The sequence below is a fragment of the Staurois parvus genome, unplaced genomic scaffold (assembly GCF_062004578.1).
Source record: "Staurois parvus isolate SC_StPar_1 unplaced genomic scaffold, SC_StPar_1.0 ptg000315l, whole genome shotgun sequence".
NCBI classification, from domain to species: domain Eukaryota; kingdom Metazoa; phylum Chordata; class Amphibia; order Anura; family Ranidae; genus Staurois; species Staurois parvus.
In genome coordinates this window covers 3980049-3992270 of record NW_028318111.1, presented here as the reverse complement: position 1 = coordinate 3992270, position 12222 = coordinate 3980049, and the positions used below count along the sequence as shown (strand labels likewise).

The 12222-nt window shown below is 45.4% G+C and overlaps 1 protein-coding gene across 2 annotated transcripts in view; it reads right to left on the bottom strand.

The window, feature by feature from the left end:
• Positions 1 to 12222, bottom strand: part of ZRANB3 (zinc finger RANBP2-type containing 3) — a 427423-nt gene that overhangs the window by 7981 nt on the left and 407220 nt on the right. For both annotated transcript variants that reach the window (XM_089683596.1, XM_089683597.1), the window contains one exon: positions 6574 to 6705. In XM_089683596.1, the coding sequence (XP_089539722.1) occupies positions 6574 to 6705 (132 nt within the window). The remainder of the gene's footprint in view (positions 1 to 6573; positions 6706 to 12222) is intronic.

The window sequence follows — 12222 nt, the reverse complement described above, 5'->3', positions numbered from 1 at the left end:
TTCACGTGATCTGTGCCAAATGGATGAATCACTGATTGGTTTGCTGTGCCTAAATGTCAGCCTCCAGGTTATGTCACAGCCCTGTTTAGAATTTAAAGCCTTGCCTTCAGCCTTGGTTCACATATATACGAAGTTCTGAACTGCACTGATTTGCATGATATGTGAAATGAAACTTTTCTGCGGTGCCCATTCACATATATGTGGGCTGGCTGCAGTACAACTTTGAAAATTACACTTGCACTGCACTGAAAATCACACAGGACACTTTTTAATCTGATACACTTTTACAATTCGCATCCGAATCTTCCTGCACCGGCCTTTAAAATTGCACCACATCCCAGCCCATATACATGTGAACCCAGGCTTAGTCTTACATAGTTGTACAGGCTCCTCTTCTGTACTGAAATTGCCTTAAAGTATTACTAAACCCAGGACCCCGCATTCCCTATATCCGGTCTCCCCGGACCCTGCATTCACTATATCTGGTCTCCCCGGACCCTGCATTCACTATATCTGGTCTCCCCGCCCCTGCCTTCACTATATCTGGTCTCCCCGGACCCTGCATTCACTATATCCGGTCTCCCCGGACCCTGCATTCACTATATCCGGTCTCCCCAGACCATGCATTCACTATATCCGGTCTCCCCGGACCCTGCATTCGCTATATCCGGTCTCCCCGGACCCTGCATTCGCTATATCCGGTCTCCCCGGACCCTGCATTCGCTATATCCGGTCTCCCCGGACCCTGCATTCGCTATATCCGGTCTCCCCGGACCCTGCATTCGCTATATCCGGTCTCCCCGGACCCTGCATTCGCTATATCCGGTCTCCCCGGACCCTGCATTCGCTATATCCGGTCTCCCCGGACCCTGCATTCGCTATATCCGGTCTCCCCGGACCCTGCATTCGCTATATCCGGTCTCCCCGGACCCTGCATTCGCTATATCCGGTCTCCCCGGACAATGCATTCGCTATATCTGGTCTCCCTGGACCCTGCATTCGCTATATCTGGTCTCCCAGGACCCTACATTCGCTATATCTGGTTTCCCCGGACCCTGCATTCAAAATATCCGGTCTCCCCGGACCCTGCATTCAAAATATCCGGTCTCCCCGGACCCTGCATTCAAAATATCCGGTCTCCCCGGACCCTGCATTCACTATATCCGGTTTCCCCGGACCCTGCATTCACTATATCTTGTTTCCCAGGACCCTACATTCACTATATCTGGTCTCCCAGGACCCTGCATTCACTATATCCGGTCTTCCCGGACCCTGCATTCACTATATCCGGTCTTCCCGGACCCTACATTCACTATATCCAGTCTCCCTGGACCCTGTATTCACTATATCCGGTCTTCCCGGACCCTGCATTCATTATATCTGGTCTTCCCGGACTCTGCATTCACTATATCCGGTCTCCCCAGACCCTGCATTCACTATATCCGGTCTCCCCAGACCATGCATTCACTATATTTGGTCTCCCCGGACCCTGCATTCACTATATCCGGTCTCCCCGGACCCTGCATTCACTATATCCGGTCTCCCCGGACCCTGCATTCACTATATCCGGTCTCCCCGGACCCTGCATTCACTATATCCGGTCTCCCCGGACCCTGCATTCACTATATCCGGTCTCCCCGGACCCTGCATTCACTATATCCGGTCTCCCCGGACCCTGCATTCACTATATCCGGTCTCCCCGGACCCTGCATTCGCTATATCTGGTCTCCCCGGACCCTGCATTCGCTATATCCGGTCTCCCCGGACCCTGCATTCGCTATATCTGGTTTCCCCGGACCCTGCATTCAAAATATCCGGTCTCCCCGGACCCTGCATTCACTATATCTGGTCTCCCAGGACCCTGCATTCACTATATCTGGTCTCCCAGGACCCTGCATTCACTATATCCAGTCTCCCTGGACCCTGTATTCACTATATCCGGTCTTCCCGGACCCTGCATTCACTATATCCGGTCTTCCCGGACCCTGCATTCACTATATCCGGTCTTCCCGGACCCTGTATTCACTATATCCGGTCTTCCCGGACCCTGCATTCATTATATCTGGTCTTCCCGGACTCTGCATTCACTATATCTGGTCTCCCAGGACCCTACATTCACTATATCTGGTCTCCCAGGACCCTACATTCACTATATCCGGTCTCCCCGGACCCTGCATTCACTATATCTGGTCTCCCCGGACCCTGTATTCACTATATCCGGTCTTCCCGGACCCTGCATTCACTATATCTGGTCTTCCCAGACCCTGCATTCACTATATCTGTCTCCCACAGTACACAGAACATGAAAATGCTATTTTTTTTTTAGTAAATATAAACTGCTAAATACCTTTTCCCATCAGCAGTTAGAGCAGTCTTGTGACTTCTATCAGTGTCCAGCAGAGCACTGGTTAAAGCTTGTAGGTGTTTTCATTCTCTCCTATGAGGCTGCAGGCCACTGACCCTCTATCTGGACAGTGCTGATTGGCTCTGTGCTGGTCACATGCACTCTCCCAAGTAAAAAAAAAATATTCTCTAGCAATACACACTAAACTGATAGAACAGAGCTCTATGAGTCACTCTGCACATACTCAGACGATGGATTGGGGACAGTAGAAGGAGGGGAGGATCAGAGAAGACAGGATCAAACAGCCTGTTTACATAATGCAAGGATTAACCCCTTGGATTCCCACAGCAAGTACAGCAAGCATGCTTTACTACATATACATACTGATTTTACTGTTGTGGGTTTAGTAACACTTTAACTGCACACTGTGAGCTTTTCACAATATGCACTAAAAGCAGCAGCAAGTCAGCATCCAGCTAGAATCTTTCCTCCCCAGCCTTGCTGCACCTGGCATGCTCCTTTCATTTAGTGGACTTTATTTTTTTTTTCAGTGATGGCTTCCATTACTGAAAAAAAAATTCATCACGTTTTACCAAAAAATTCCTCACATGTTTTACCTGGGACTCTGCATGAAAATGCTTAGAGGGTCACACTCCCTGCTTGCACTTAGACTTAAAGCAGAATTATAGGCAACACTTGTCAGTTTTTTCCCATCTGTGTCCCACTGGGGAAATTTCTCTTCGCTTCCTATCCCAAAGCCAAAACAGGAAGTGGGAGGCACAGTCCTTCCAAAACAAGGGCAGCATTTTGGAGATAAACTAAGAAAGGGTTATAACCTGTCCGCCATTTTTTTTTTTTTTACACCATCTGTGTCCCACTGAGAAGATTTCCCTTCACCTGCTGTCCCAAAGACTAAAACAGGTAGTAAACAGAAGTGAGAAGAAATCTCTGCGAATGAAGGAAATCTCTTGCAAGCCCCCCCCCCTCAGGCTCCAGAACTAGTGCCCTTATTGGAAGATTTCCCCTCTATGACTGTTCTGAAGTTAACCCAAAATTTGGGATTTTCTTTACTTTCACCCTCTCTGTTTGTCCTGTTTATCACTGCAAGTGAATCTCCCCAACAGGAGCACAGACAGAATCCAACCTCTCTCCATTCTATCTGCAACTGAATACAAGTTTTGCCTTTAGTTATACTTTAAGGCTCCTACTAAGAGGAGTAATGAGCAGACTAACCCTCATATAATGACTAACCCTCATATAATGACTAACCCTCATATAATGACTAACCCTCATATAATGACTAACCCTCATATAATGACTAACCCTCATATAATGACTAACCCTCATATAATGACTAACCCTCATATAATGACTAACCCTCATATAATGACTAACCCTCATATAATGACTAACCCTCATATAATGACTAACCCTCATATTTAGTTACAAAACAAAATGTGGCTTACCTTTTTTTAAGTATAGGTTCATTTTAAGAGGGAACAAATCGCCTCTAAATATAAAATACAACCCTCCTTTTCCCCCCCCCCTTTTTTTTTCTCCCCCTACATCTTATTTGGTGGGTGATGACTATGTACAGTGTAATATATCTGTTTCTCCCGATCTGACTCAGGATGATCGGTTGACTCTGTGGGATTTTTAGCATTGGATTCTCATGTGTATTGTATATCTACTGACTGCCGTATGCTTGTTTGTTCTTACGTACCTTGATTTGTTATATTTTTATACGATTTCAATAAACGCAACTGTTATATAGAATACAAACCATCACATTATGTGAAGTTGCCATTTCCAGGCACTGACAGGTAAAACTGCAGCACCCTCAGCTACCATCTACCATGTGGGGGATCACACCTACCAAAACGGAGAAATCTCACTTGAGTAGAGTCGCTCTTTCCGAACGTGTGTCTATATAATGTACCCAGAGAAGTGTAATCGCACAGCAGCACCAATAATGATGCAAAGTGTGACTGCTGTACATAACATGACCGTGACATCCATATCACACTATTGACAGTATGAGACATAAAAACTCTAATGAAGTAGAAAAACAACTTGCACAGAAACTTCAATCAATTAGACACTTATACAAACACCGGAGTTTAATGCTCTCAGTGACCCTGATATTGACAACTGTGACACACAGCAACACTAACAATGACACTGACATTTACAACAAACAATACTGACAGCCGCTGACACATTTATTGTAACATATAATCTATACACCTTATATTATTCACGCTTGTGGCTCCAACTGAAATGAGACCCGAGAAGCCAGGAAGGCAGCGGATTGGTAAACAAAGATACTGCATGTAAGTTCACATAACTTGCCGAACATCCTAAAGTCCACAAAATGAAAATCAGCAAATGGGACTTAGTTCATGATGATATCCTTTACCCCTGGTTAGAAATTCGATATTGCTATCTTGTTTTACATGTTCAGTAACCTCAGTTAAAGGGTTCTATAAGGCAGAAGGTTTTTTTTTTAACCTTCATGCATTCTCTACATTAAAGTTAAAAAAAAAAAAAACCTTCCATGATCAGTTCCCCCTAAACACTTACCTTGCTCGTTTTTTTCGATCCATCAAAGTGGCCCGTTGGCAGCCGTCTATTCCTACATTCACAGGACACAGAGGCAGCAGCAGGAGCCCTTGGCTCCTGCTGCTGTCGATAAAAGCCTGTGAGGAGTAAGCAGGGGCAGGGCCAAGCTGCGCTGTGTGCCTATGGATGCATAACGCTCGGCTAAGATGTGTTTGCATGACTGCACCCATAGCAAGTGGCTTTTTATGGAGGCACTCAGAAAAGAGGAGTTAAGAGTATCAGCAGGGAAACCCCAGAAGAGGAGGTTCGGGGCTGTTCTGTGCAACACCACTGCACAGAGCATGGAACTATAAAAATTTTTTTTTTTTTTTTTTTTAATTAAAAGGCTTTACAACCACTTTAAGCACGACTTTGCTTTCTTCTTGTCCATTCTGTGGGCACAGCTTTCACAAGCAAAGGACTAGTCCCCAGTATTTCCTAGAGGCTTCCCACGGCTCATCTTTCCCCATATCTACTGCACATTGTTTTGTACATTGTACACTGCACATTGTTTTTGTATCCCCCTGATGATTTTTTAACTGGTAGAGGAATAATCAAAATGCAGCAGGAGAGGTGGAGGCAGCAGAGATCAACAGAATTAAAGAAGCAGAGTGATCCTTGCTCTGCATGTCCTCAGATACAGCTTCCTATCCAGCAAGGTGAACAACTAGCAGCACAGCAGTGACCTAACCTAACCGAATGAGACTAGAGATCTCACAGTGAAGATATACAGCTATGAGGCTCTAAGCACAGGTGTGTACTACTATTTTTCAGAAGGAGTTCAAGGCAAAAGTTACATTTTTAAAAACTACTCAACACATTCATTATAGAAAAAATGTACTTTTTTTTTTAATTCAGATTGACTTTAAAGAAGTGTGAGAACTAAAAAAAACCAAAAAAAAACAAAAATCATACTCACCTCTACAGCTGCAGCATCGTCCTCACTGACTCTAAGACTGAGAACTGAGTGATCACATGGCCACGGATTGCTCAGTTCTCAGTATGCTCTGAGCAGAGAGTAGTGACCATCAGTCACCACTCTCTGCTCTGCCCCTCCAGAGCTCACTGGAGAGCTGGGCTGTGGAGGGGGCAGGAATGGCTGGCTCAGTCTTTGAGCAGAGTGCTGAGAGTCTGAGCTAGATGCCAATTATTGCCGGGTATCAAGTTTGGGCGAAAGACAGCGCTGGACTTGTACCACTAGGGGCTGCCTAGCGGCAAGTTACTGTGTGGAGAGTATAGAGGGAATTTCTTGTGTTGGGTAATAGACACCATTGGGGAGGCATTCTGATAATGACAATGGAGGCATTTTCACAGGGAACACTTGGGTGATTGGAGAGGAGCGCCCGATGTCCCCAAAAAAGTCTCACTTGATGAATTTTATAACGGATTGTTTACTTTTATTCTCCTCAGGATTATTGTTGGGATCCTTCCAGAGCGTGGAGCGGCTCTGTGATGGCTTTAGCCGGCTGAGTCGGGTCATAGGAAAGCACAAGTGCATTCCTGTGGCCCACAAGAGAAGTATGACCAAAAAGCTTTGGCCATACTTCTCTTTTAATAAAATTACCCAAAACCATCAGCATTTCTCTTTAAAGACACAAGACTGAATGATGGAAAAAGAAACACTGTACCTCTCTGTGGCACACGGTACACAGGGTTTGTAGATTGTCCAGCGAGCACTGACCTCCTCCACCGTACACCGGCCTAATGTGGTCCACTTGCCAGAATTGGCCTTCCGTGGGGTTTCTGAGGAGCTCGTTGAGCTGCAGGGGAAAAAGTTACACATCGTTTGTCCTGTTGCACATCTGAGGACATGACACATAAGAGGGCCGGTAACCGCCTTGATCCTCCTTATTTCCAAATGACTAGCTGTCATGCAGTGGTTTAATGTCATAGTACAGCAACATCGCTGTGTGGACCCTATTAAAACTGGCATCTGACAGCTATTGTCATGGGAATGTGAAAGTACAAGTGATCAGGCAGTTAGGTTTATTGTACAATCCCACACACTGCAAGCACCACTGCCTTCAATTAACAGTATGAAAACTACAATGTGCAAACTACAAGGAGGAGAACACAAAAGAGTGTGAATCCCTCACATCGTAATGATGAAAATGTGTCATATTTCTGAACTCCAACACATGTGAAAAATGTCTATTACAGATAACTAGGGCCTTGCATGCCTCTTTACATTACAGAGTAAAATGGAATTTACGGCACTACTTCTGGGTTGTTGGGAAGGTGTTCCAGCAGTTCTCCATACTGGGGAACAAGTAGGATTAGACATTTCTCACCTTCTGTTAGTAGGAATGACAACCACTCCTATATGTACAACCTGCCCACCCCTGCACCAACTGCTGTAGAAAATGTGGTGAGGGTTTAGGGAGGGAAAGAGGATTCAGCAATTAGCAGACAAATTTTGCTTCACTCTCTAACCGGTGTAGGGGAACACCGATTCTGATTAAGGTCTCATATGACTCTTCATTCATGTTATAACAGGTCTTCATCCAAAAACTAAAAAAAACATCCTTCTCTTCCCATTCCCCTGGCAGATTTTTTTTTATTGGGGAGGAAGAGGGGGTGTTTGCAAGTACCTATTTCTTGAAACCTCCCCCCCATTTCCCACCCTCAAAGGATAACGTCACATCTCAGGAGGCTACAGGACCTCTCAATGCTGGCCATGATTTGTCCATGTACATGGGGGGGCCGGCCGTGAGTCATCAGGTAGCAACAGTTGGCTCCCAAAACCAAGATGAGGGTGCAGAGGAACATAAACTCTGAGAAGAGTCGGTTGGCTGCCTGGAAGATAGCACTGAACTGTATGGGCTGGTAGGTATGTGTTTGTTACTTGTAGCTGCTGACAGTTCACATCTTACCAAACCCCAATGAAGTTCCTTTTTTAAAAGAAAAGTCTAAATCACGCTTGCACTTCAGTTTTAAATAAACCTGCCATAAGACACACAGAGGCTGCCATTTGGAAAATTCCTGTTTCCTGGCTGTCTGATTTATGTAATTGTTCATCATCGACTCAAAAAGTACTGAAGCCAGAGGAAAAGTCAGAAAAGGAGCCAGGCGACTATTATTTTTTGGAAAAGGTAAGCAATGACAGCCCCTCTCTAAAGAGAAAATCTTGCATTTTTATGTATGTGAGGGATACTGTACTCAGTGTCTATAACATGTGTGTTTGACCTGTGGCCCTCCAGGTGTTGCGGAACTACAAATCCCATAAAGCATTAAAAGGCTGACAGTTACAAGCAACACTCCCAAAGGCACAGACATGATGGGACTTGTAGTTCCGCAACAGCTGGAGGGCCACAGTTTGAGCAGTAACGGTCAAGATAGATAGCAGAAAAGTGCCAGGGACAAAATACAGCAACCAATCGCAAGTATGCTGTCACTTTACAGAAACATTGCTGCCGAAATCTGGTTTCATAGCCAACAGGGGCACCCTCTTTTTGCAGGCCTCAAAATTTCCACTCGCCTGCTCGCATCTGGCAAGTGAAAATAACATTGGGGCAACTGCCACACTGAGAGGGGTGGAGTTTAAGTGGGGGGGAGGGCACTTGAACTCACACCTGGTTAGCACAATACTGGATCACGATCGTCTCTTACAGATTGTTGTCCAGTCAACCATAGCGGGTCACCATCAGACCAACCTAACGTGGGGTCTCGGTAATGAGCATATACCCACTCTGCCCAGCCAGTTCCTGGCTGTGCAGGTTCTGGAGAAGATACAGGCACAGCGCCGTCCCGCTGTTCAATGCTGATGTCAGTTTAGGAGGTGGTGCCCAATTCTTCTGACAAGTGTGCGGAGGATGCTGCTGCGGCCCAACAGGTGAGATGAGGAAATCTGTGCTATACCGGGAGCAGTGCTGGGACTTGTAGATTCTCACCAGTTGGGGACAGTGCTGACACATTCAGTTCTTTATAGTCAGGGCAGTGTTGGGACTTATCGTTTTCCATCAGCTGGGGGCAATTCTGGGACTTGAAGTTCCCTGCCAGACATGGGAAAGTGCTGGGTCTTGTAGTTTCCCACCAGAATGAGTACAGTGATTGTAATTGTAGTTCCCCCACCAGAACGAGTACAGTGCTCAGACCTGTAGTTCACCAGAATGGGCACAGTGCTGGGACTTGTAGTTCACCAACATTTGGGACAGTGCTTGGAGGAGGCAGAGAACACTACTGGGACTTTATTTTTGTAACTTTATTCTGCATAAAACATTTAACAGTGTAATTTACAAGGGCGTTTTTAGGGGCGGAATTAGGGGCAGGGCAGGGCAGGGTAGGGGTTGGGTGGAGCAACTGGCGGTGAGTAACTCTTAAGGCCTGGCAAGTAACTCAGGACTTTACATTTTGAGCCCTGATAATTGCATATATTTTTGCATGAAAAAAATAATTGCAGGTTCCTTTAAAAAGGAACTGAAAAGAAAAAAGTAAATCCACTGATTGCGGGTGCAATGTCAGGCTCCTGCAGCCTCTCCCTCCTGCTCTCTGCCCGTACCTCTGTAAAAGCTTTCTGTTGCAGAGCTGGAGAAAGTTTCAATGGACTATAAATGTACTGATTACCACACTCATAGTCCATTGAGAACTACAAGTTCAATTGCTGCTGTGAAAGAATGATATGACTGTTCAGGAAGAGCCCTTGCACAGCCATGAAAAATTTAAAAAAAAGACAGCGGCTGCAGGGTGTCATTTGCACCACGTTACACCCTAAACAGGGATATACCATGTAGCAAAAGGTGAACTTTAAATTGGCTTTCATGCAGGGAAGTGGTGCGAATTCTCTACCAGAGAGGTCACATGGCTGGTAGCCTTTCCTGCTGGCTCCTAAGCAGAAGCCATGACCTAGAGCTGTCGAAGAAATGGACACCATGGCGCATATGTGCAGCAGCTGGGCGTTAGAGCCCACTTTTTTTTTTTTTTACACCACTTATATGGGTTTCGTGATTGGCAAGAGTTTCAAGTAAACCTATCCTAAAAGAAAAATGTAGGTTTCCATTGGTGTCCTTTCTACTAGATGCCAGGCCATCACTGTGGTCCTCCGATTTCAATACTTTCTGAGACACGGACCAAGAGGAAGCTGCAGCAAACAGAAGTCCGGACTAATCTGAATGCCTGAAAGGAAAGGTCCAATAGGTGGCTATAGTTAATGCAGAAAGTTTCTTTTGTGAGAAAACATTCGGCACTTACTAGAGTGACCTGAAAATCTCCGCCGGCTGTCATTACCGATAAAAGCCGGCATCTTGTCACCATGGAAACAGTCTTGCTCTAATTGATATGGGCCTCATTTATCACGTCTCAGAAATAGGAACTGTCTCTAGTGCCTCACAGCAGGGAAACCTGCACTGCAAGCCGACAGATGGAGAATGGAAGTCTTTGATCCGATAGGTAGATGCAGGTAAATACAGACCGTTCCCATCTCAGAAAATGTGATAAGAAAGTCCCAGTATAGACTCCTTGGTCACAATATGTCTCCTCTATACAACAAGAAAAATGGAAACAAGGACTGTTTGGGTTGCTCGCTGACAGGACTGTGATTTTAAGAAAATAAAAACCTGCCTTCTAACAATCCAACTGGCCGCTGTGAGGCAATACAGGAAGTCCTAGTTTCAGACACTTTAAACATGAGCTCTCATGATGGTCCATGTTGGGTTCATTTATCAAAGTGGAATTCACGAATGTTTAGGATGAAAAATGAATGCTACAAATGGTTAACCCATCCTGAGAAAAACATGGAGGCCCCCACTGGTATCTTCGCCTTCTTAAAGTGAAGCTAAGGGATTAGAACACTCCCGACTGCTGTCTATGTACCCATCAGGGACATTCACAATACTAGTCCAGATGACTGTTCTTAACAAAAGTGAAAGAAAATCTCCAATTTTAGGTTGTCACCAGAACAGGAATACAGGGGAAGTTTTCCAATAGGGACAACCAGGGATTCTCTGACTTTTGAGCGACTGTGCCTCTCACTTCCTGTTTGGTGGTGGGACAGGAAACACAGGGAAATCTTCCCAATGGGACACAGATGGCAAAAAAACTGACATGGGGCAAAATCCTTACCTTACTCTATCCCAGTGGTCTCCAACTGTAGCCCTTTTATTCAGCCCTTGGCACGCTATTCTTCCCTCTGATACAAGGAACTATTCCTCCCACTGACACAAACAATAGAACACTATTCCTCCCACTGATATCAATAATGGGGCACTATTCCTCCTACTGACACCAAAAATGGGGCACTATTCCTCCCACTGATATCAATTATGTGGCACTATTCCTCCCACTGATACCCAATAAGGGACACTGTTCATTCCACTGACATCAACAACGGGGCACTATTCCTCCCACTGATAGCAATGATAGGGCTCATTTCCTTCCACTGACACCAACAATGGGACACTATTCCTCCCACTGACACCAAATAAGGGACATCAAATATAGGACACTGTTCCTTCCACTGACACCAACGATAGGGCACTTTTCCTTCCACGGACACCAATGATGGGACACTATTCCTCCCACTGACACCAACGATTGGGCACTATTCCTCCCACTAACACCAAATAAGGGACATCAAATATGGGACAGTGTTCCTTCCACTGCCACCAAAAATGGGGCACTATTCCTTCCACTGACAACAACAATGGGGCACTGTTCCTTCCACTGATACCAACAATGTGGCACTATTGCTCACACTGACACCAAATATGGGACACTATTCCTCACACTGACACCAACCATGGGCATTGTTTACTCCCACTGATGCCAGGACATTTTCTATACCCACCAGCCACAGTCCTGCCCCCCTAAAGTTGGAAGGACTTTAGGGGGGCTGTACAGTTTGGAGACCCCTGTTCTATCTAAATAAAAAAAAAAAGCTGTTTTAAAATACCAGTTGCCTGGGAGTCTTATTTTGATCCAAAAGCCTAAATATATCTCAAATAACTGGTCTGACACACTAGTCTGCAATTTAGGAGTTCTTATTGTACTTTGACATCACTTTCTGCATTGTGGGTCCTACAGCCCAGTAAATGGTGTAGCCATTGGATTAGCATGAGAGCCAGACAACTAGCATTTTCAGGAGGTGGCCTCTATGTTTATGTCAGCACTGGTTTCTTTTAAAGCTTCCTGATTGTGGCATCACTATGACAGCCAATCATGTTGATCACATGGGTTTGTTTACAAACAATCCTGCTGGCTACAACTTTTGCACAAAGAGAGGCACAATGACAGTTGAAGCCAGCAGGGTGCAGCTGTCACGTTGCAATGCATTCTGTATATAA